Below are 26,763 nucleotides of genomic sequence, written 5' to 3' on the forward strand. Positions count from 1 at the left end.
GTTGTTTTTTTAATTTATTTTTTGTGTTTTTTTTATTTTAGGTTTAGGGTAGGGTGGGGAGAAAGCACTAAGACACTGTATTGTTTGTTTTACCTGTAATATTTATCAAGTTATTTGAGATTATTTGGAAGTTTAGGATCAAAAGGATGTGCTATTATTACCTTCAACCATCAGGCAGCGCGTACATGGTAAACGATAATATTCAAACGTTTGACAATTAACAAATGTTCTATACACTTCAAGAATCGGTATATTTTATATATGGGACAGAAAATTACATCTGACTTATCTATATTAGTAACAGAAAGTGACACTTTAAAGAGCTTGAAAGACATTTCCTTCCTTTGTCAAATTTTAATGCATTTTTATTTACTTTTATTTCTTTTAAGGGGTGGGTGGGAGAAAGTTCAGTTTCTCGTGGATTATCTGCCCAAATGAGTAAGCCTAATATAATTTGCCTAAGCAAAGTTGCGTACAAAGCCAGTAAGGACTCCAGCTCATAAACATTACTGTACTAAGGAAAAGATGCGTACAAAACCCGTAAGGCCTCCCACTCACAAAAATTACTGAACCAAGGAAAAGATGCGTACAAAGCCAGTAAGGCCTCACACTCACAAACATTACTTTACTAAGCAAATATGCGTACAAATCCAGTAAGGCATCCCACTCACAAACATTAATGTACTAAGGAAAAGCTGCGTACAAAGCCAGTAAGGCCTCCCACTCATAAAAATTACTGTACTAAGGAAAAGCTGCGTACAAATCCAGTAAGGCCTCCCACTCATAAACATTACTGTACTAAGCAAAGGTACGTACAAAGTCAGTAAGGGCTCCCACTCATACACATTACTATACTAAGGAAAAGACGTGTACAAAGCCCATAAGGCCTCCCGCTCACAAACATTACTGTACCAACAAAAAGCTGCATACAAAGCCAGTACGGCCTCCCACTCATAAACATTTATGTACTTAGCAATTGTCTTTGAAACGTCGAGTCGACTGTCTAAACCAGTGATGAGTTCAATTTCTCTGGAAACCTACAGTTTCAGAAGAGCATCAGTTTCATACCTTAAGTAACATACTCATAATTGAGTGAATTTTGCGAGAAACTCTGGACATTTTGCTTTATCGATGCTGTAGGACCCATGTCTGGTTTATGTTCTCCTTTTTAATATTATTCTCCTTTGCATTATGAATACAATAATTGCCCCTCATCTCCATCCCTATCAGATCACCCATCAGCTTCATCCATATCAAACTGCCCATTCTATCAGATCGTCCCACAGCTTCATCCCTATCAGATCGCTCTTCCTATCAGATCGCCCCTCAGCTTCAGTCCTATCAGACTGCCCCTCAGCTTCAGTCCTATCAGATCGCTCTTCCTATCAGATCGCCCCTCAGCTTCAGTCCTATCAGATCGCCCCTCAGCTTCCTCCCTATCAGATCGCTCTTCCTATTAGATCGCCCATCCTATCAGATTGCCCCTCAGCTTCATCCCTATCAGATCGCCCCTCAGCTGTATCTCTATCAAACGATAAATAAGAAGAATATGAGATTGTTTTATCTAACTTTGTTTTTCTTCTCAAGTTTGTCATCTCATGATGACGTGGAACATCAGTATATGTGTCAACTCAGCATTATCACCAAGGACCAGTTTTTATAAGAAGTTAGGGTCGCGGACAGGGTAGAACAACCAGGATACATTCCAGGGACCCACAGCGGTCAGGAGGCCTACCACCGTCAAAATTTTTAATTTATATTGACCTACTGCAGAATTTTCCCTTGGGCCCACCAATCCTGTCCAAGGCCCTGACTTCACATTATTATTATTATTATTATTATTATTATTATTATTATTATTATTATTATTCTCATCGTCTTGTAATTATCGAAATTATACCAAGCACGCATTTAGAGACACCTTACTCCATACCTAAAAAGGGAAATCAGAAGAATAGAATATTTATACTGAAGAAATAAACTAGCGAGTTTGCACAGATTAATCTAAATATGTCACGTGTAAAGCATTTGCAGGTTAAGAGTACGCAGATCATGTGACTACTGACTGACCTAGAAAAACGTCTTTTGTAATTAACCGTTTGGAACAACTTAGCATTGTTTAAAATTAGACCTTGAAATTTTATCGGGAAATAGGCCAATGATACAATCGCGTGATTTGTCAGGTAAACTTGTACAAATGCCCGAGACTTTACCTGCTCATACATGAATAAAACATGTGAGATATTAAGTTTGGTCATGTGACCTCGGTACAATGCCCGAATCTCTACCTGCTCAACAACGGCATATAAAGGTAAGACGTCTAGGTACTCTTTAAAACACATCCCCTACATAAAAATATGAACAACCAACTTAATGAGCTAGATAGATCAGGAGAATAAACTAAAATATATGCGAGATTGGATTTGCAGTTTTAAATCAGATTCATAGATTGCACCTTGTATCAATCAGCTGTCTTTATCGGTATCAATACTACACTATCAGCATGTATTCGAGCTACCAGACATATCTCTGCTGTTGTTTGGTTTTAAACTAGTCCATTGCAAAACATGTCTAAATAGAATTGACATTTACTGAATTCAACACTTTGTGAGAAATGGGTATGACATATATATACCTAAGTTTTCATAGGGGATCATACCTTTAGTTAACACACGAGTTTCACAATCACCGATAATCTAAGGTAATGACAGTTATCGCATTATCCTTGTGTCCTAAAGCGAGGCTTATGAGATATGCCATATATTTGTTGTTGTTGTTGTAGGGTTTAACGCTATTTTTAGAGCATACGATAGGCTGGCTATACATGGCGGCCAGTACTAATGGTGGAGGAAGAACCCGGGAAAACACCAGAAGGAACCATCGACCCACAAGAAGCTACTGGCTACTTTTTTCACATACCCACATTGGCCAATCCGAGACTCGAACCCACGCACAGAGGTGATATGGCAGTGATTTGTAACGGAGAGCGCTTTAGACCACTCGGGACCCCTCCCCTCGTGCGTGTGTAATGAAGACGGGTAGAGGACCATTGTAGCCGTACAGTGAATATTGATAAACGAATCATATCCTTAACTTACATGAAAACTCTTTCGAAGAAAAAAAAATTGCTCTACGATACAATCACCTTACTGGCGCGCTGTGGGGTGGGGTGGGTGCAAAAAGCTTGGTATACATAGACCGAATTTGTCGAGAAGCATAATATGCAAAAGAAATACGCAAACGTAAAATAAATATCTGACCAAGTGAACTAAATGGATGATCATACGCAAACAGAAATCTGACCCACTTAACTTAAATGGATGATCATAAGCAAATAACGATCTGACCCAGTGAACTAAATGGACGATCATACACAAATAGAAATCTAACCCAGTGAACTATGGATGATCATACGCAAATAGAAATCTGACCCAGTGAACTATGGATGATCATACACAAATAGAAATCTAACCCAGTGAACTATGGATGATCATACGCAAATAGAAATCTGACCCACTTAACTTAAATGGACGATCATATGCAAATATAAATCTGACTCAGTGAATTTAATGGAGAGTCATCGCAAATAGAAATCTAACCCAGTGAACTATGGATGATCATACGCAAATAGAAATCTGACCCAGTAAACTAAATAGATAATCATAAGCAAATAGAAATCTGACCCAGTGAACTATATGGATAATCGTATGCAAATATATGCAATATGTAACATTTCACTGGTTCCTTTCGTCGAACTTCTCTTGAGAGTTATAATGTGTTTACACTGTTATCACCATTCTCGATACGCTCCTCGCCGAAATTCTCAGTCGAAAATGCTCCGATTGGAAATTGTAGAAAACGGTCTATTATGCGCTGTTACTATCATACGAGAGATAGATAGACAGACAGACAGATAGATAGATAGATAGATAGATGGATGGATGGATGGATGGATGGATGGATGGGTGGGTGGATGGATGGCTGGATGGATATTACGTCTTGTTTAAATAGCATATCACAAAACACACCGTAAATAAGAGCATATATTACCCATGATCAGCCTCGCTAGTCTGCGCCAGTAGATCTTACATAATGCGTAATCTGCGAATATTCTGTATATTTTAGGACTCCTTGCCCGTACTACCTTTTTCCAGCAATGCGACTCGCGATCCTTTTGTTATGTATTCTACCCATCATATGGGCTTTGAACAATGGATTGGCTAGAACTCCGCCTATGGGCTGGCTGTCATGGCAACGATTCAGGTGCAATACAAACTGCGAAGAAGACCCGGATAATTGCATAAGGTAATGAGTGGTGTTTCTATTTACCGTATGAGAAATAAATTGTATATGTTTTAAGCATAAAGTTAACGTAATCAATATATGTCTGACAAGTCCTGTTAAAGTCAGAGTATTTATTGCTTTTGTGCGGATTTGTGGCCAATATGTGGCTTTGCCGATTTCATCAGCATTTTAGTCCAAGTGAAAAATACTCCCCACTGAATTTATAACGCTGATATGGTTTATTGAGCCCTTTACGTATTTTTCGCCGGTTTATGATACATTACGTGTATAAAAATACAACTGTATGCAGCATTTTTAAAAAATAAATTCTGTACAAATATAGCAAAGAGAACACACTGTAAAAACAGAAAGATAATTCACCAACGCCTTTTAGTATTTTGGGAATACTCACTGAAAATTTATGATATCTTCTTGGGGGAAAAAAAATCTCCCGAATTAAGTATGTTAAAGTCTTTCATTCTCAGTGAGAAGCTGTACATGAGAATGGCAGAACTCTTGGTGAAGGAAGGATATCAGAAGGTGGGCTACGAATACGTCAATATTGACGATTGCTGGGCGGCGAAGGAAAGGGGCCCTGATGGAAGACTTATAGCTGACCCTGACAGATTCCCTAACGGAATTAAGGCTCTTGCTGACTATGTAAGTAGTGTCCGTGCGCATGCGTTTTAAAATGCCAGGCCTCACGATATTAAGATATGCTCACGCTCAAATGTCAGTCCACTCAAAATTCTGATATCTGACTGATCAGTGATTTGACCAGAGCAAATAAGACTGATCGACACTTTTAAGTCGAGTTTGATGTGTATAAAATGTGGTTATTACCTTAAAGCCAGGATTATGTAATCAGTCTATCCAGTTAAACACGCTCTGTTCCTTTATATTTTCTTTTTTGTCAAATTGCAAAACATTAAATTCTTTAGGCCTTGAATTACAACCGGATTATATTTACATCCACGAGTTGAATCTGAATCTTTTCACACAATTTGTACCAATCGTAATTAATACATTAAGTGTATTGAGTGTAAGACTTTAGGATTTACCACCAACATAGAATACATGCATTTAATGTCAGCCCGCAACCAACAAAATCCGGCGTAAGTTCGCCCATACCCACGCCTTCCCTTCATTTTCACTTTCTTTCACTCCAGTATCCTTCTTCTTCCCTGGCTGTAGACAGTTCAAGAATTTCAAGCAATTGTTGAAATAGTAATCATCAATTATTATATTTTCTTAAACTGAAATTCGTCGTTTTCTAAAATTCAATAATATTTTATGTGTTGAAGTCATCATGACGATGCTAACATTTTACTCTTTCCGTTCCAGGATCGCCGTTTTATAAGATTAGACTTTCTGATCTCGTAATTCCTGGGGACATTTTTTCTTTGATCGTTGATAATACGCTCCTAGTACAAAGTTGATAGTGAAAGATTGGTGCTATCAGATCACAATATTAAGATATGGGTGCAGTGCTCTCAGATCACAATATTAAGATAAGGGTGCGGTGATCTCAATTCACAATATTAAGATATGGATGCAGTGATCTCAGTTCACAATATTAAGATACGGATGCAGTGATCTCAGTTCACAATATTATGATACGGATGCAGTGATCTCAGTTCATAATATTAAGATATGGATGCAGTGATCTCAGTTCACAATATTAAGATACGGATGCAGTGATTTCAGTTCACAATATTATGATACGGATGCAGTGATCTCAGTTCATAATATTAAGATATGGATGCAGTGATCTCAATTCACAATATTAAGATATGGATGCAGTGATCTCATTTCACACTATTAAGATATCGATGCAGTGACCTCAGTTCACGTATTAAGCTGCAGATGCACTAATCTAAGATCACAGACTATGACATTTTGGCAGATCGAAACCTCGGCTCAAAGCTGACATTTCTTGGTTTATTAGTCGTGTCCATGGACAGGTGAACAATGCATCAGATTAAAGTGGCACTTTGAATTGACGATCCATGACGTTCGTTTAGATCTCTAGTAATTTCACATCCAATCCCATGTTTGTAAACTGCTAAACACGTTTCAGATCAGAGAAATCAGAACTATGACCAACGGTTTGAAATCTTGGACTGGCAGCAGCCTGATATGCTAGATCAGTAAACTAAACAGAAGAATAAGATACCTGATTAGCAAAATGTAAATTCTGTTATTGTATAGGTCACGTGACAGCTCTGTGCTTGTATAATCGACACTCTTCTGAGCAAGAAACTCGGGCTCAAGCGGAAAACTGCAACGTCGTGTACTTCATTTGGAACATACCTGCATGATTCGAATCCGGTATTTAATTGGAGAAACCTTAGTAATAAAAGTTCCGAAAAATTTATGAATTTAACTGGATTCTAGATAAAGTCACGTGATCACAGTATTTATATTTCGAGTTCATGTTCGAACTCAAAAGTTCGGATAGTTCAGAGTCAGGTTTATAATTCACAATGTCAGGTTCAGAATAAAATGTTTTACTAACATGTATCTTCTCTCCATAGTAATTTCACACGTTAACAAACGTGTTTATTGTTTATCTAGACCGTACTTGAGTATATCAAATTCATCAAACCGTCTTGCAGGTACATGGTCTAGGCTTGAAGCTTGGTATCTATGCAGACTTCGGTACAGAGACGTGCGGCGGGTACCCGGGTAGTAAGTTTTATTTGGAGCTGGACGCCCAGACCTTTGCCGAGTGGGGAGTTGATATGTTGAAACTTGACGGGTGTTACACTGACGTAGAAGACATGCAATATGGTCTCTCTCTCTCTCTCTCTCTCTCTCTCTCACACACACACACACACACACACCAAACGCTGTACAGAATATTTCCGAATCAGGGAGTCTAATTAGACCTTGTTCCCAATAAACCTGATAAGATCTCTCAAATATTGAACTCATATTGTTGTCATAAAATTTTTGACTTGAACATATACTATTTATTTCTTATTGAAGATTTAATAAATAGTTGTTGTTAGGTTTGTGCATGTGGCAAAACAAGATGGGTTTGCCTTTAACGTAATATCACAGCATATGACCCATTCCATGCACGGTAAAAATACTTTTTGTTTCCGACTTTTCAGGATATCCGGCCATGGGCTTCTATCTGAATAAGACAAACCGTCCTATACTATACTCCTGCAGCTGGCCTGCCTATGTGGTCGGTAGTGGGAAAGTGGTGAGCGAAATGAAGGGTTGGGAAGGTGTGAGAGATGTTCTTTCATGTATGGGGACAACAACATTACGAGAAAAATTTAAAAACTGCTGCTGAAATCGGATTTATTATTGTTTTCGTTAGGGTTATTTTAACAACAGGTTAATATGGTACCCTGTTCATCCGTGTGTTCGTGTAAGTTTTAGAGTGTGCTAACCTACAAATGTCAAACCACGCAAGATGGTGAAGTGGATGGGGGTGGAGTCACAAATCGACAAACCGCCTCTTGACTCGGGAATGGTAGTGATGGAATTGGAATAGTATTAAAAAATAACAGAAACACAGGGTCATTTAGCTGTGCTACATGTTAAAGCTATATCAATGTATTGTCTATCACGGTTACTGTTCAGTCAACTGATGATTTGACTAAATGATACAACGCAGCCTTGAAAAAAAATATGGCCTTATAAATTTTAAGTTTCATTTCATGATATATTCAAGTCAAAGAGAATGGGCGAGGGAACGTAAGCAAAACTGCACCTGCATTTCTTGAAATAAATCCATGAATTGTATTTTTCTTGACTCTGTCTTGAATCATGGTAGACAAAATTTATTCATAATCACACATGAAATGAAAGACGGACCATGTTCAATAAAGTTTCAACGCGATGAGAGATGGCTAAAACCTGTTTCAGTTTTCGATGAACCATGTCCGTATGTTTGATTAATAATGTGAGCATGCCCCTTTTTCATTTGAACCTAATTAACAAGCATGCCCCTTTTTCATTTGAATCTACTTACCCAGCATGCCCCCTTTCTCATTTGAGCCTAATTACCCAGCATGCCCCTTTTTCATTTGAACCTAATTACACAGCATGCCCCTTTTTCATTTGAACCTAATTACCCAGCCAGTGGCGTCACTCGGGTTGGTGTCACCCAGTGCGGTAGCTCATGGTGTCACCCCCATGGTCCTCCTTCCGTAACAGACCATACAGAATCCTTAGTAATGTCATTTTGGTGTCACCCCCTCTGATGGTGTCACCCGGTGCAGTCCGCACCCCCCGCATCCCCCTAGCGACGCCATTATGTGCCTGCTAGTCATGTATTCAACTATGATCGGTTATCTGCTTATGAAATCCGACTAGACCGAGCAGTGTGTGCTCTGTAAAATTTGAAATTTTTCATTTTGGTGTCACCCCTCTAAGATGGTGTCACCCGGTGCGGTCCGCACCCCCCCCCTGCGACGCCACTGTACCCAGCATGCCCCCTTTTTCATTTGAACCTAATTACACAGCATGCCCCTTTTTCATTGGAACCTAATTACACAGGGGGGCCCCCAGTGGCCGAGTGGTCTGAAGGGCTCTCCGTTACAGATCACTGCCATCTCACCTCTGTCTGCTTGGGTTCGAGTCTAGGATTCGGCCAATGTGGGTTATGTGAGAAAGCTTGCCAGTAGCTTCTCGTGGGTCGGTGGTTCTTCCCGGGGTTTTCCAGGGTTCTTCCTCCACCATTAATACTGGCCGCCATACATAGCCTATCATGTGCTGAAAAATGGCGTTAAACCCCACAATAACAACAACAATTACACAGCATGCCCCTTTTTCATTTGAACCTAATTACCCAGCATGTCCCCTTTCTCATTTTAGCCTAATTACCCAGCATGTTCCCTTTCTCATTTTAGCCTAATTACCTAGCATGTCCCTTTTCTAAGTTTAGCCTAATTACCCAACATGTCCCCTTTCTCATTTTATCCTAATTACCCAGCATGTCCCCTTTCTCATTTTAGCCTAATTACCCAGCATATCCCCTTTCTCATTTTAGCCGAACTACACACAAATCGCATCTACCTGTAACATTTGGAGAAATTATGATGACATCGATGATTCTTGGGATAGTGTGAAGAATATAATCAGTTTCTATGGCGATGACACCGGAAACTTCAGCTCTGTTGCTGGTCCTGGAAACTTCAATGATCCTGATATGGTATAAATCTAACATAACTTTTGATTCGTATACCACACTTATCATGAATGTTCCAAGTTTTAATTATCATTTTAATGAATCTCCTGGAACATTTAATAATTTCATTCATACATGTTAACTATGTTTCCATCAAATGTTACATTTAATAATATTATTGTATGTCTGTCTGATCACGTGACCGCTCCGGTAGCCTAGTGGTTAGAGTGTCTGCCCCGGATGCGGGAGGTCGTGGGTTCGAACCTCTGCCGAGTTATACCAAAGACTTCTAAAATGGTACTAACAGCTAACTCGCTTGGCGCTCAGCATTAAGAGGTTAGTGTTAGGACTGGTCGGCTTGGTGTCAGGATAATGTGACTGGGTGGGATATCATGCTACATGTCCGCGGCATGATGCCCCAGTGCTAGAGATCACTATAAACTGCCACACTGCAGACATCGTAGCGATAAGACTGGAAAATTGTTAAAGCTACGTTAAAAATTCAAGTCACCAAAAAAAAACAACAAAAAAACATCTGATCACTAATAATATGGCACAAACACGAATGTCTCTGACAACAACTGCTTCTGAAGTAAGCAGAGAATGTTGATGTGATGATTGTCGTCATATTTGGTTTAACAGCTCAATTCTATTTTGTGGAATTTTCAAATGAAAATGTCAGAACACGTAAAAATATGACAAAACCATAATCTTTCACGGTTCACACATGTACGCAGTCATCACTGTTTCTTGTTTTCTTTTTACTGTAATATGGAAAAACCCACAATTAATAAAATGTATATATTTTTAATAAAGTTTATTTGGTTTTATGTCAAATGTGATGCTAGATAGAATGTCAAGGCAGAGGACTAAGAAATTCATAAGGACTTAAAGTCCACACCTAATCCTCTCCTTGAGGAAAAATAACACTGTCCAAAGCACTCCGAAGCCCTAGCTATTAACAAAGTCAACACCTAAACCTCTACTTGAGGAAAAAAAAAACACTTTCCAAAGCATTCCAAAACCCTGGCTATTGACAAAAAAAGCATCGTAACATAGAATAACACGACAGAAAACTAAATAATCGTTCCAGTGTGCCCTGAATAACCATGACTCGACAGTCTTTATACATCACGTGACAAATGTCATCACTTCCTAATATGTGTATTTGAAAATTACTTTTCTTATAGCCTGCGCGTTAATCCTAGCATAGGCAAATTCATTACATGAGCTGACAGGATATTTTGTTTTTATTGGCGGGTTTTATTTTCCCTGCCAACGAATCAACGAGGATGACAACACGAAATACTGAGCAACTGAAATGGCTTCTTTTATTCTAATTAAACTTATTTGACATATCAAATAAAACCCTTCTTTTACCTGTCAAACTCATTACAGCTCATAATCGGAGACTACGGTTTAAGTTATGACCAGCAGCGTGTACAGATGGCCATGTGGGCGATACTGGGTGCTCCGCTCCTAATGTCCAACGATCTGGGTCACATCCGGGCTGAATCTAAAGAACTGCTGCAAAATTTCTACCTCCTTCGAATCAATCAGGACCCATATGGCATACAGGGCAAACGCATTTTGAAGGTAGTTGCTGCTGAATGACATTTACTACGAACTGCTTCCCTGGTGGCACCCCCGCTTTTAAATTACGCCACTACCTGCGCATACGTTTTCTGCATGATTCTTGCAGGAATGTTCGTCCCCTTTATAAACATAAAGCGCTTTCAAAGCATTTAGAGCTTAATACGTTTTGTGATCAATCTGCCCCTATATTTCGTCAAAACATTGAGAGAATAATGACATCGTCGACAATTCAAAACGAGGTCAACATTGAAGTCGAGCGGCGCATGCAGGTACAGTGATGCTTATCTGACGCCTCCATGGCAGCAGTTTGAAGTTTATTGTGTAAGGCGTATTTGTCCCTTACTTTTATTACCAGTGAGCAATAAAGGAATCAATATCATCGTACTTTATATCTTTATTTACATCGAAGGTTCTCAAGATAGGTATTTATTTAATATTTCGTGAGCTTATATGGACATGTAAATTGGTGGTACTATATTGCGAGATGATTGCCACTGTTGAGTAAAGACAAAGTTTTCGTCTCAATCAAATGTCAAATTTTACCATTATACGGATATGAAAATAAACATTTCTGTATGTAAAGAATGATAAGAGCAAAGTTGATTCTGACTTATTGTTATGCAATACTGTTGCAGAATACGATCTACGTTGATTCTGACTTATTGTTATGCAATACTGTTGTAGAATACGATCTAAGTTGATTCTGACTTATTGTTATGCAATACTGTTGTAGAATACGATCTAAGTTGATTCTGACGTATTGTTATTAAATACCGTTGTAGAATACGATCTAAGTTGATTCTGACTTATTGTTATGCAATACTGTTGTAGAATACGATCTAAGTTGATTCTGACTTATTGTTAAGCAATACTGTTGTACAATACGATCTAAGTTGATTCTGACTTATTGTTATGCAATACTGTTGTAGAATACGATCTAAGTTGATTCTGACTTATTGTTATGCAATACTGTTGTAGAATACGATCTAAGTTGATTCTGACTAATTGTTATGCAATACTGTTGCCTAATAAGAGCAAAGTTGATTTTGACCTATTGTTATGCAATAATATTGTCTAATAAGAGCGAAGTTGATTCTGACTTATTATTATACAATACTGTTGTCTAACAAAAGCAAAGTTGATTCTGACTTACTGTTATGCAATAATGTTGTAGAATACGATCTAAGTTGATTTTGACTTGCAGTAATGTTGTCTAACAAGAGCAAAGTTGATTCTGACTTATTGTTATGCAATAATGACTTATTATTATGCAATACTGTTGTCTAACAAGAGCAAAGTTGATTCTGACTTATTGTTATGCAATACTGTTGTAGAATACAATCTAAGTTGATTTTTACTTTTGCAGTAATGTTGTCTAACAACAGCAAAGTTGATTTTGACTAATTGTTATGCAATACTGTTGGCTTATAAGAGCAAAGTTGAATTTGACTTATCGTTATGCAATAATGTTGTCTAACAAGAGCAAAGCTGATTCTGACTTATTGTTATTCAATAATGTTGTCTAATAAGAGCAAAGTTGATTCTGACTTATTGTTATGCAATACTGTTGTCAAATAAAAGCAAATTTGATTTTGACTTATTGTTATGCAATACTGGTGTATATTAAAAGCAAAGTTGATTTTGACTTATTGTTATGCAATACTGTTGTCTAATAAGAGCTAAGTTGATTTTGACTTATTGTTACTCCATACTGTTGTCTAAGAACAAAGTTGATTTAGACTTATTGTTATGCAGTAATGTTGTCTAACAAGAGCAAAGTTGATTTTTACTAATTGTTATGCAATAATGTTGTATAATAAGAGCTAGGTTGATTCTGACTTATTGTTATGCAATACTGTTGTCTGATAAGAGCTAAGCTGATTCTGACTTACTGTTATGCAATACTGTTATACCTATGCTCATAGCTATGCACCACAGTATTATATGATGAGCATGAATTAAATGCAGTAGTGCAATAGAATACAGCATGTTTTAGTTGCAAACACAGTAGTCAAAATATTTACAGCCACACAATGCTCCGGCAGAGCTGGGTCTACATTTTATTCTCCTTACAATTTATATCACAGAAATAACTGCATCCATTTACAGGCAGGAAATATAGAGGTTTGGAAGAAACCCATGGGTTTGCAAGGCAAGGGAGCGGGCTATGCTGTGTTGAACCTCAATGGTGGTGGTGGCCCGGTGAAGGTGAGCTGAAGTTATAGGATAAGACTGTCTGCCCATTTCACCAAGATGGTGGGCAACCCAGCAGTTTCTCCTTTTGCTATTTATAGTGAGGCATATTGAGACAAAAATATATACATTATTAACGTACATACAGAAAACCTGTTTGTGTTAGCTCTGTTGATGTTTATTTATAATACAAAACTGAGATTCAAGTAATGTATTTGAACTGCAAAATGCCATATAAAATCGATAGCAAATTTTGTTTGAAATCCACCAATCAGCATATACCTGATGTTTGACCTCAACATCTTCATACACAAGATGCTAAAACTCAGCATCAAATAAAGTTGGCAAAAAAAGTGTCCTGGGATGGACATATCAAACACTGGTCAGGTTGATGACGGTTTCATCACGGAAGCTACTAATTGTATAGCACTGTGGTTATCCATATGCATCAATGAACATAGTAGCTCAGGGTGACCAAAAGACCTTGAATAAAATAATCCACAAACTAAGCCAAAAAAATCCCATATATTTTCCATATATGTTTTTAACATCTTCAATATTGCTTCATGCAAAATTTCAATACTCTTTCACATCCAGGAAAAAGTCTTCACTTTTCTTCTTTTCTCTCAAGTCCTTAAACTTTTATCAACACATGTTGCCAAATATAAATAATGCATCATTTATAATGACAATAATTTTAACTTGTGTTAACATGTAGCTTTTTCAAATTCATCTACAGGAAAAAGGAGAAAATCCAATGAAATTCAAAGAAATTCATATATGATCAAAACATTTGAAATTGCCTTTTATTGCACATATTTTAAGGAAAAAATCTGCTCACCAATTGTAGCCAAATTCAATCAAAGTCACAATTTTGTGAAGAATCTGCAGTTTGAAAAATCACCCTTGTCTTCAGTAGTTACCTTTCTCAATGATGGTAAAGCAGTGGCATGCTTAGGATTTCATACTATTGACCTGGATATTGATTGCCTCCCCCTGGATAAACTGGTAACGACAATGACAATACTGGTGGTGGTGGTGATGACAAAAATGATGGTGGTGGTGATTGTAAGAAGTGGTGATGATGATGACAATAAAGTTTTATTATTATTATTATTATTAATATTATTAGTTTGGTTACAATATTGTGGACTTTGCAATTGATACTGTAATGGCTGACCTCTATCTGCGTAGGTTCGAGTCTCGGATTCAGCCAATGTGGGTATGTGAGAAAGCTTGCCAGTAGCTTCTTGTGGGTCAGTGGTTCTTTCCGGGGTTTTCCCGGATTCTTCCTCCACCATTAATACTGGCCGCCATGTATATCCTATCATGTGCTGAAAAATGGCGTTAAACCCTACAACAACAACTGTAATGGCTAAATAGCGTACAAAATCTGTTCACATGGCTGTGTATTTATGATTGTGATGGTAGTGTTTCCTTCATTATTTTTTCTACAGGTTGATCTGCCATTTACCACACTTGGTCTCACAGAGAAAGAGGGTTACAATGTAACTGAGGGGTTCACAGGGAAGTTTGTTGGAGTGTTCTATGCGAAAGATGTCCAAACTGTATATGTGAACCCATCTGGAGTCTACCTTGGAATTGCATACTTTGACCCTTGACCTTTAGGTCTTATCCCTCACCTAAGACTTTAACCTTAAACTGACCTTGACTTTTGACCTCATGAATGAAACTGCTACAGTAATGATATGCATACACGTACATATTTTAATAATTGACATAAATAGGCCATTATATACCAATGGACTTGAAAATGTAACTAATCAATGCAAGCGATCATTTGCCCTGTATTTACACATAGATCAATTAAATTTGTTCTGCTTGACCAAAAAAATTCCAATTTTGCTGATATGTATATTATCAGTCTTTGAAAAAACTCACAATGTTAGTCATGGTAGAACATGGAATTTCAGGGTAATAATCTTAGACATGGCTTTGAACTAACTGTATATCGTATGTTTCTCAATGTATGTAGTATGTAGGTAGTATGAACAACTCACTATCACCTTCTGTCATTATTCCTCGTATCGAGCATTCTTTGCATTGTTTTTTATTCTACCATGAAGGTATTATTTATGTTTAATATTAACTCATCAAGCTGAGACATTCATTCTCATAAACTTCGTTCAGTCAATTTGTTTACAGATGGCATGATAGAGATCATAAATTGTAACGCTGGTACTTGTTTGAAATTGCTGAATCACTTACCTGTTCCTTGCCATCATTTTATAGAAATGTGATACAGACTTGAACTTCATACAGAGGTGGAATCAGTTGACAGTAAGTTGTAGATGTTACATTTATTTGCACAAATTATTTTACATTTTTATACATTTGTTTACTCTGTAACCCAATTCATTTGTAAATAATAAATATATTTGCAATAAATGAAACTATATATAGCAACTAAAATATATATTTCTAATCTCAACCATTTCATATATTGCTATGATTTAAATTAGATCTGAAGGCTTACAAATGTTGCTCATCTATCCTGATTAAGTCTTGTAGAAAATGATAAAGAGCTCAAAGAGGATCTAATATCACTCATCTAACTAGTCTGTCCAAGAGTTCCAAAGACATTAGTGGAACCACTGAACGGAAACATCTTTATGGGCACTATGATGTGTTTCTATCCTGAAACATCTTGGCTTACATCAGTTATTAACCAACTGTCAACATGGGTTGAGGAGAAGATGAAGTTATGGGATGCAAGTTAAAACTCTTGTGCATTAGCTGACAAAAGAAAGCAAGATTTCATCAGCTTAGATGTTTCTAATGTGTGTGACCATGTACTATGTTAAAATGTTATAGAATCAGGGAATGTTTAAAGTCTTTCCTGTTGGACCAAATAATGCAAGCAATTGTTGATAGTGCATCATCAGAAAAGGTATCAGTAGTCAGTGGAGCTCTACCCAAAATAGTCTTCTTTCTCATATTTATCAGTGACCTGCCAGGCTGCATTTTATCCAAGACTCAACTGTTTGGCATCCAGATATCCATACCATAAAGACTTCAAAGCACTCTGGGAAGCAACATAGGGGAATGTATATTCATCCAGATAAGTGTAATGTTTTCAGATTAACCAGGAACTGGAAGCCAGAACTGTTACTATACAGTCTCAAGGGCATAAACATGGAGGTTATCAACTCTGCTCAATATCTGGGTTGTAAATATTCAAGCAAATTGCTATGAAAAACCATATTGACAAGACAATGAAAAAGGTTAACAGCATGTTAGAAGTTTTCAAGGATATAACACATCATAAGCTCACAAACCAAGATATCTGCATATCTCGTACCAATCTGTCCCAGTCTGGTCTACTTTACTACTGTATGTAGTCCATGCACTAAGCAGAACAAGTATAAAGTGAGATGACTGGACAATTTTGCTGGGAGTCATGGAAATAAGGAGAATTAAATAACAGATTACAATGTTATACAACATCCCATCCCCAGAACACCTCACTCCTGTATCTTTGACAAGAAAGAATAAAACTATCCCAACACAAATGGCGGTCACCTGAATGTTTAAAACAACACTACAACATGTGTGTAAATCTGAGCCAACAAGTTCAAAGCTTCACCATTTTTCATCAGAGTAAATAAGATAGCAGCCAACAACACTAAAACAATACCAGCACCTCAAATAAAAAAACATGCCAAGACCAATCATTTAAACCTTGTTTTCCTTTGCATGCTCAAAATTCAAAGGAAGCTGATGCCACCAAAGTGTGAAGATGGTAACAAAAGGGAAAGTAAGTGGAGCCATTCTGTCATTTGTGCCTGCCTCATATACAGACCAACTTCATCTACTAAATTTGACAAAAAAGAAATAGTAATAATATTTTATAGGCTTGTTGTTCTTTTGCATTAAAAACACGCAGATAAAATTAAATGCACTTTCAGGAGTATTTTAATTTTTCAACAACAGTTGTACTCAAATGATGGATCAATTTCAATATTTATTACATTTAAATTGATTTACTAGGGTTTTTTATTATCCTTTTTTTCATTTTTAGTATTACTAGTGTATTGCTTTTCCTCACTTCTCTCCATCCTTACTTATCTCATGTATTGATTTAAGGCAGCAGGTGGAAATTTGATCTACCAGATGCCCTATTGATATGTGTGCATTGAAATGCTTTATAGTTCTTTTTCAAAGCGTTACAATAAACCACAAGTAAAAGCTTGTGTTTTATTACCAGATTACAGTGCTGATGTTGATTTAACAAATGCTAGTACCAGTAGCTTTGTTAATCTCCAGGAATGAAAGACAGTAAGAAAATGGGCTGGTGTCATCATCATATGTCACTAAGTTTTTGTTGGATCTTTAAATTCATGGTCTGGCACAACAACTAACACCAGAAAAGTGGGTTCCCCACAAAAACTGCAGACACTACAGTAATTATGCTCCTGGCTTTACTTATTTACTTTTTCCCCGGTTCTTCCTCCACCATTAATACTGGCCGCCATGTATAGCCTATCGTGTGCTGAAAAATGGCGTTCAACCCCACAACAACAACAATAACAACTTATTTACTTATCTCCATGAATTCTATGTCGATGAAACATTAATAATCAAGTGTGAATGCAGCTTCGCTCCAAGCAGATGTAATTGTTATGATAAACTATGATACTACACTAGCATGCTCTACTGCTATACTGTATTTTGAGATAAAGTCATAATTGACTAGATATCAGGACATAACCATGCTTGTCTGCTGTATTGTATATCAAGATAGTCATATTTGACCAGATATCAGGACATAACCATGATTGACTGTTGTATTGTATATCAAGATAAAGTCATAACTGACTAGATATCAGGACATAACCTTGTTTGTCTGCTGTATTGTATATCAAGATAAAGTCATAATTGACTAGATGTCAACATAACCATGCTTGTCTGCTGTATTGTATGTCAAGATAAAGTTATATATGACTAGATATCAGGACATAACCATGTCTGTCTGCTGTATTGTATATCTATATAAAGTCATAACTGACTAGATATCAAGACATAACCATGTTTTGTCTGCTGCATTGTATATCAAGATAAAGTCATAACTGACTAGATGTCAACATAACCATGCTTGTCTGCTGTATTGTATGTCAAGAGAAAGTCATATATGACTAGATATCAGGACATAACCATGTTTGTCTGCTGTATTGTATATCAAGATAAAGTCATAACTGACTAGATATCAGGACATAACCATGTTTTGTCTGCTGCATTGTATATCAAGATAAAGTCATAATTGACTAGATGTCAACATAACCATGCTTGTCTGCTGTATTGTATGTCAAGATAAAGTCATATATGACTCGATATCAGGACATAACCATGCTTGTCTGCTGTATTGTATAGCAAGATAAAGTCATAACTGACTAGATATCAGGACATAACCACGTTTTGTCTGCTGCATTGTATATCAAGATAAAGTCATAATTGACTAGACATCGGGACATAACCATGTTTGTCTGCTGTATTGTGTATCAAGATAGTCATAATTGACTAGATATCATTACATAACCATGCTTGTCTGCTGTATTGTACATCAACATAAAGTCATAACTGACTAGATATCAGGATATAACCATGTTTGTCTGCTGTATTGTATATCAAGATAAAGTCATAATTGACTAGATATCAGGACATAACCATGTTTGTCTGCTGTATTGTATATCAAGATAAAGTCATAATTCACTAGATATCAGGACATAACCATGTTTGTCTGCTGTACTGTATATCAAGATAGTCATAACTGACCAGATATCAGGACATAACCATGCCTGTCTGCTGTATTGTATATCAAGATAAAGTCATATTCGACCAGTATCAGTACATAACCATGCTTGTCTGTTGTATTGTATATCAAGATAAAGTGACAATTGACTAGATATCAGGACATAACCATGCTTGTCTGCTGTATTGTATATCAAGATAAAGTCATATTTGACCAGATATCAGAACATTATCATGCCTGACTGTTGTATTCTGTATCAAGATAGAGTCATATTTTACTAGATATCAGGACATGACCATGCTTGTCTGCTGTATTGTATATCAAGATAGTCAAATTTGACCAGATTTCAGGACACGACTATGCTTGCCTGCTGTATTGTATATCAAGATAAAGTCATAATTGACACAATATCAGGACATAACCATGTTTGTCTGCTGTACTGTATATCAAGATAAAGTGACAATTGACTAGATATCAGGACATAACCATGCTTGTCTGCTGTATTGTATATCAAGATAAAGTCATATTTGACCAGATATCAGGACATAACCATGCTTGACTGTTGTATTCTGTATCAAGATAGAGTCATATTTTGCTAGATATCAGGACATGACCATGCTTGTCTGCTGTATTGTATATCAAGATAGTCAAATCTGACCAGATTTCAGGACATGACCATGCTTGCCTGCTGTATTGTATATCAAGATAAAGTCATAATTGACACAATATCAGGACATAACCATGTTTGTCTGCTGTATTGTATATCAAGATAAAGTGACAATTGACTAGATATCAGGACATAACCATGCTTGTCTGCTGTATTGTATATCAAGATAAAGTCATATTTGACCAGATATCAGGAGATAACCATGCTTGACTGTTGTATTCTGTATCAAGATAAAGTCAAATTTTACCAGATACCAGGACATGACCATGCTTGCCTGCTGCATTGTATATCAAGCTAAAGTCATAACTCATTAGATTTCAGTCCATAAATATTCTTGCCAGATTCAGATGATTTACTTGTATTAAATGTGAATCTTTTAAACACAAGAAGCAGGTTACTGTGACTGACATTCTATGTGGTTGGTTCAAAAGAGGAACTATGATTACCCACACAGAAAACGTAAAAAAAATAACCAATTACTAAACCTTTCTAGAAATTGTATTTATGTCATTATCCTTTTTTAAAAAACAACCTTTCACTACATTGCATGCTGTAAGATACAACATAAACAATCTACGGATGGTTTAGAAATTTTTTTTAATGGAAAGTCACTATAACAGTAAAACTTGTCTTGAGAGTTGTTGTTGTTGTTGTTGTTGTGGGGTTTAACGCCATTTTTCAGCACACGATAGGCTATACATGGCGGCCAGTATTAATGGTGGAGGAAGAACCTGGGAAAACCCCGGAAAGAACCACCGACCCTCGAGAAGCTACTGGCAAGCTTTCTCACATACCCACATTGGCTGAATCTTAGACTCGAACCGCCACAGACAGAGGTGAGATGGCAGTGATCCGTAACGAAGAGCGCTTTAGACCACTCGGCCATTCGGGTTGTCTTGAGAGCAATTGCTTTAGCAAACAAAAAATCTCTCAAGGCAGGTGGTCTCACAGTAAAGATCACCAAATTCTTTTAACAAAACTGATCCATACATTAAGAATGATTGCCTGGTGGCCATGGGAATTGTTTCAAGTAATCTTTCTATATCAACTATATTAAGTACAAAGTTATTCTGCAACACAACAAAAACTTAAGTCTTGTATAAATACAATATAAAAATATATGGATAGAAAATCTTTTAATCAACATTGTTTCATAACTGTACCTACAAATGTGATGTAACTTCTGTGAGAATTAAATACCAGAAACTGCAATATAACATTTAAAATAAACCGATAGAACAAAAGCCCACATCCAAATAACATAAAAGTAAGTTAACAATCTGACTATTTAATGGACTAGCACATAACTAAATATGAATAAAAAAAGCAAACACCCACCCCCATATATATATATATATATATATATATATATATGGTTTCAAATCATCTCCAGAAAGGGATAGAATTTTGACCTAAAGCAATAAATGGTGCAAATATAAAAAGGTTACTATTTTCTTTTGAAGAATAAGAATTCATGAAACGTCACGGATTAACAACATCAACTATGCTGACAAGAAATAATCTATTCTGATGTGTACTGAAGTTAGAAGACTCACCCACTGTAAAAACAGCACAAGTCAACATACAGAAAAACTGAATGAAGTTAACACAGCTAGGATTTTATGGTCCTAATTGCATTTATCTGAGTCCAAAACAGGCAAATAGGGGTTTGACTTTATGCTTTTCATTTCTTGACTTCTACTAACTTTGTACTCCTCATAGTGGGTTAATTCCCCTTAAAGCTTTCATAACACCATTACCAAAAGTTCAAATCCTGACATTTGCAGAAAGTTTTTTCTTTTCTTCTTCATTTAACCATTGCTTTCCAAATGTAACTGACAATATCAAAGATGTATTGCTTAAGCTAGCAGATCTACCACTGTCACAGTAAATTTATCAATTCTTTTTTCAAATATCCAAATAATAGAAATGATTTTTAAAACAAAAAAGACCTCATAGTCAAGCAGTTTGTGCAAGCAGTGTTTAAAATGTCATCTGGGGTGCAGTTTGCCATCTCCTGCAATAAACAGTGAAGAGTGTGTGGTACCATATATAAGTTAAGTCTAATTGTAAACAATATTGCTCCTGATCTACCATCAAATAATGCCCCAGCAAATCAGGTTAAATGTTAGTTCTGCTGATTATTCATAACAAATTTCATTGACCTATATCTGCCAGCAGACGGCAGATCTGGGTTTTGTGCAGTTTGCAGCTGGACTTGTGTTATAAGCATCGTACCTTGGAATGAACATTTTTAAGAATAAAATGATGGGATGAAAATGCCTAAGGATCAAATGAAGCGAAACCTAAGTAGACACCAGATGGGTTAACCCACACTGTCTGCACACTGCTGGCATTGAAAACACCAAGGTATGTTCCTGAGAATACTTCTGTCACATTATAGCCCTCTTTTTCTGTAAGGCCTAGGGTTTCAAATGGAAGATCAATCTAAAATAAAAGAAATGTTGACAACTACAGTTACTCATTTACTTGCATAAAAGTATATAACAATGGATCAAATGTATGTATATAGATCAAATATATACTTACACATTATGATATAGATCAAGTATGTGACCACTCCAGAGGCGGGAGGTCGTGGGTTCGATACCCGGCCGAGTAATACCAAAGACTAAAAATGGTACTAACAGCTGCTTCGCCTGGCATTTAGCATTAAGAGGTTAGTGTCAGGACTGGTTGGCCTGGTGTCAGGATAATGTAACTGGGTGTGACATCATGGTACATGTCTTCGGCATAATGCCCAGTGTTAAACCACTATAAACTGTCACAATGCAGACATCGCAGTGATATGACTGATAAATTGTTAAAGTTACGTTAAAAATCCAAATCTCACACATATACACATCAAGTATGTACTTCAACAGTGTGATAAGATCATGTATATACTTAATACATAGATCAAATATATACTTCCACAATGATATAAAGTACATACTTCCACAATGATATAAAGTTTTACTTCCACAATGATATAGATTGAATATGTACTTCCACAATGATATAGATCAAGTATGTAATCCACATCATGATATAGATTGAATATGTACTTCCACAATGATATAAATCAAGTATGTAATCCACATCATGATATAGATTGAATATGTATTTCCACAATGATATAGATCAAGTATGTAATCCATATCATGATATTGATTAACTATAAACTTCCACAATATGATACAGATCAAGTATGAACTTCACAATATATGATAGATCAAGTATGAACCTCTATAATATGACTCAGGATTCCTGGATTATTACTTGTTGCTTTACGATTAAAAGATCATGAATGAAAAAAATTACTTAGCAAATAAAAAACAGGCCAATTAATTTGTGGCCAACATTTTATAATTAAAAAAATTCAATTTGTGAATATAAAAAAAATAAAGATGGTGGTCCAGTAAATATACAGAGCATATCAACCTACCTAACCCAAAATAATATTTAGTATCAAAGACTTATTTTTCTAAACATGGCTACAAGTTCTCAGGCATTAAATAACTTCTGAGATTGCACGGAACTGAAAATGAGCCATGACAAATTATTAAAACTTTACATAAGGAAGGCATTTTCATGCAAAAAGAATCATAAACTTTCTTCTATCCACTATTTCCTGTTTTAAGATATGGATTTGTTTGATTCTTGTCATCCAAGTTGGATGAGGTGAAAGCAGCAAAATATAGTCAAAGACATATAGTTTACCATTTTTAAATGGTTTTTCTTTTTATTCTTTTCTTTCTGCTAGATTTCATTTGTTTGAAGATTTTTTCCTGTCATTCTGATATATAGGAGCCAAACATTTACCTTGACTTATGTGTTTAGTGTTTGTTTTTATGGAGGCAAATTATCTTCCCCTGCTGAAGAGCTTGTTTAGCTCATTGGGAAACCGTTGTATATCTCATGATTTTTTCAAATGGAAATAAATTAAAATATATAACCTTTAGAACAATTCATAATTTTATGATACAAAAAAGCTTCAAGAACAAATTATCAACTTAAGTTCCTAAAATTTTGAAATTTTATATAAATTCCAAGTATCAGTACAATACTTCCTAAAGTAAATTTAAAGACTGATAAAAATTTGCATTTTCTCTTTCTGAGAGTAAAAGAGCATTACAAAGGAGAATTTCAATGGATCATACTTCAAAGGGACCAAGAGAATCTGGCAAATAAATCTTGTAACTCAAGTTAAATTTCAGTGGATCAAGCTTCAGAGGGACCAAAAGAATCTGGTAAAGAGATATTTTAGTTTAAGTTACATGGCACTCTACAGTTTCATATTTTGCATAGGGTTAGACTTTTAAAGAAAATGAATTTCCCAAGTTTTTTCACTTGTTATACTGACCATTTAAAAGAGAGCTTTTATATCTTAGGTATTGTTAAAACATCTTTTACTGTAAATTGGGTTATAAAGTACACAGCTTGGCCTTACATCAAATGTGCACTTATCAATATACTGCTAGCTCTGCTTTGTCATTTTCACTTCCTTGACTTCAAATGCAATGTTTGAAAAAGCAAGCAGATAACATATCTTACTTTTTATATATCTTGTAATTTATTCATTGCACTATCAAAAGCTGGCATTGCCCACTCTGGCAAAATTAACTTTCCCTATCTTAATAACTGTTAATGATTGTGTACTGTAGACTAATTCAGGCTGATTTTTCTTGTACATGGAAACAGCCATTTAGTTAGCTGTGCTATTAGATCATGTACAGTCTCCACATGTATAATATGTAAAGAAATGTCAGCCATAGTACATGATGGTAATATAGAGGTATTCCAATATTCTCAATACTGTGCATGTTGCAAATGCAAACAAATTCACATTACATCTGTTCCTCTGTCAGATGTACATAGTATCTGTAGAATGAGGTATAATATAAACATTTTGCTGGCTCCTGAAAACAAGTTTCAACAACCTCCAGCATGTGTAATGTCCAACAAACTGTACAAATTTTAAAGAACCAGTCAATAAGATCCAATTCTACAAATTTTAAAGAACTAGTCAATTTGATCCTACTGTACAAATTTTAAAACAACCAGTCAATAAAATTATACTCTACAAATTGTAAAGGGGGTGCTCACAGTTATTACGTACTTTTGAGAGAGTGACATATGTAAGGTGAAGTTGTTTGCATTTAAAACATGCACAATGGAGAGAATGTTGGCATACCTCTATGCTACATTAATGTAATGTGGATGATACTTCTTTGGATATTGTACTTTTGGAAATTTTACATGATTTAAGCACACTGCTAACTAAAATGACTGCTCCCTTGTGCTAAAAAATCAGTCTGAATTAGTCTAAAGTACACTATACATAGCAGCTATTAAAATAGGGAAAATGAATTTTGCCAGACTTGACAATACCAGCTTCTGAAAGTACAATGAATGAATTACCAAATATATAAAATGTAAAAAAAAGATAGCAGCTCTTTTTTATACAATTTACCTCTGAAGTTCAGGAAGTGAAAATGACCAAGTGGAGCTAGCACTTTATTGAAAGGTGCACATCTGGAGTAAGGCCAAGCTGTATACTCTATCACCCATATTACACACATCAATCATACACCAAAATAAAGGGAATTAAAGGTTCTTTTAATTATACCTAAGATATGTAAGGTCTTTTTTAAGTTTCCAGTATAACCAGTGACGAAGGCTGGAACATTCTTTTTCTTTAAAATTCTAACCCTATGCAAAATGTGAAACTGTAGAGCGCCACCCCTACAAATTTTAAAGAACCAGTCAAATGGATCCTACTATACAAATTTTAAAGAACCAGTCGATAAGATTCAATTATACAAATTTTAAAGATCCAGTCAATTGGATTCTTCTGTATAAATTTTAAACAACCAGTCAATAAGATTCTACTCTACAAATTTTAAAGATCCAGTCAATTGGATCCTACTGTTAAATTTTAAAGAACCAGTCAATAAGATTCTTCTCTACAAATTTTAAAGAACCAGTCACTTGAATCCTACTGTACAAATTTTAAACAACCAGTCAATAAAATTAAAAATTATACTCTACAAATTATAAAGAACTAGTCAAACGGATTCTACTGTACAAATTTTAAAACCAGTCAATAAAATTATACTTTACAAATTGTAAAGAACCAGTCAACTGGATCCTATTATACAAATTTTAAACCATCAGTCAATAAGATTCTACTCTACAAATTTTAAAGAACCAGTCAATTGGATCCTTTTATACAAACTTTCAACAACCAGTCCTGCAAATTGGTACCACAGTTATTTCACTATAAATATTGTATGGAGATGCACAAACCTTAGTTGGACCTCCTCCTGAAGAGAGATTCAGGATAGCATAGGCCTTGCTCTTTCCCTCTGGTGCCATTGGTTTGGTCCATATCTCTATATTTCCTATCTGTAAGGAAGGAATATTACACTTTTCAAGTTTGATTTGATGTTTTTTATATATACAAAATACAGCCTCTGTATGGAATGAACTCAAGGTAGTTGTCTATCTCATAGGTGCAAATTTTGTTATAATTAAAGTTTTCTCCAGTTTAATCCTATTTATAACAGAGTTAAAGCCCTTTGCTTTCTATGAGTGTATTTTTATGTTAAAGATGCATCTCTGCAATTTCTGATACCTACAATAGCTCAACAACAATGAAACATATTCTGTTGTTGTTGTTGTTATAGGGTTTAACGCCATTTTTCAGCACAAGATAGGCTATACATGGCGGCCAGTATTAATGGTGGAGGAAGAACCGGGAAAACCCCGGAAAGAACCACCGACCCACGAGAAGCTACCGGCAAGCTTTCTCACATATCCACATTTGCCGAGCCCGAGACTCGAACCCACGCAGACAGAGGTGAGATGGCAATGATCCGTGACGGACAGCGCTTTAGACCACTCAGCCACTCAGGGCCCCGAAACATATTCTGTAAAAATTCTATTCATTCATAAAACTGCGGCGCCTTTCTTTCTGCTCTATTATAAATTCTTTCCTTCCCCTGTAAACTCTCCTGCAGAGTTACAATCCTTGATGAACTTTCTAGTAGAGCAATCAACTTTGAGGTGAATCATATTCTATCTTTTTCTTAAGACCAA

The 26,763-nt window shown here is 36.0% G+C and overlaps 2 protein-coding genes across 3 annotated transcripts in view; one reads left to right on the forward strand and one right to left on the reverse strand.

Moving 5' to 3' along the window:
* Window positions 1-2,218: 2,218 nt before the first annotated feature.
* Window positions 2,219-15,655, forward strand: LOC149798092 (alpha-N-acetylgalactosaminidase-like). The gene is made up of 9 exons (XM_089963185.1): window positions 2,219-2,311; window positions 4,126-4,305; window positions 4,770-4,944; window positions 6,903-7,077; window positions 7,404-7,498; window positions 9,296-9,457; window positions 10,832-11,029; window positions 13,139-13,237; window positions 14,680-15,655. The coding sequence occupies exons 2-9, from the start codon at window positions 4,157-4,159 to the stop codon at window positions 14,842-14,844; spliced, it is 1,218 nt and encodes a 405-aa protein (XP_089819311.1). The 5' UTR covers window positions 2,219-2,311; window positions 4,126-4,156; the 3' UTR covers window positions 14,845-15,655.
* A 5,125-nt stretch (window positions 15,656-20,780) lies between these two features.
* Window positions 20,781-26,763, reverse strand: part of LOC149798093 (alpha-N-acetylgalactosaminidase-like) — a 45,959-nt gene continuing 39,976 nt past the window's right edge. For both annotated transcript variants that reach the window (XM_089963182.1, XM_089963183.1), the window contains exons 8-9: window positions 25,972-26,070; window positions 20,781-22,107 (exon numbers count right to left, since the gene is read on the reverse strand). In XM_089963182.1, the coding sequence (XP_089819308.1) occupies window positions 21,943-22,107; window positions 25,972-26,070 (264 nt within the window). In that variant the 3' untranslated portion in view covers window positions 20,781-21,942. The remainder of the gene's footprint in view (window positions 22,108-25,971; window positions 26,071-26,763) is intronic.

The sequence above is a fragment of the Sinohyriopsis cumingii genome, chromosome 6 (genome assembly GCF_028554795.1).
Source record: "Sinohyriopsis cumingii isolate HCF-2022 chromosome 6, ASM2855479v2, whole genome shotgun sequence".
NCBI lineage: Eukaryota > Metazoa > Mollusca > Bivalvia > Unionida > Unionidae > Sinohyriopsis > Sinohyriopsis cumingii.

Excerpts from the sequence above, each read along its gene's own strand:
- LOC149798092 (XM_089963185.1), top strand. The coding sequence starts at position 4,157 with ATGCGACTCGCGATCCTTTTGTTATGTATTCTACCCATCATATGGGCT. Across the intron at positions 7,078-7,403 it reads CGTAGAAGACATGCAATATG|GATATCCGGCCATGGGCTTC; the intron begins GTCTCTCTCTCT and ends CCGACTTTTCAG. Across the intron at positions 11,030-13,138 it reads AGGGCAAACGCATTTTGAAG|GCAGGAAATATAGAGGTTTG; the intron begins GTAGTTGCTGCT and ends ATCCATTTACAG.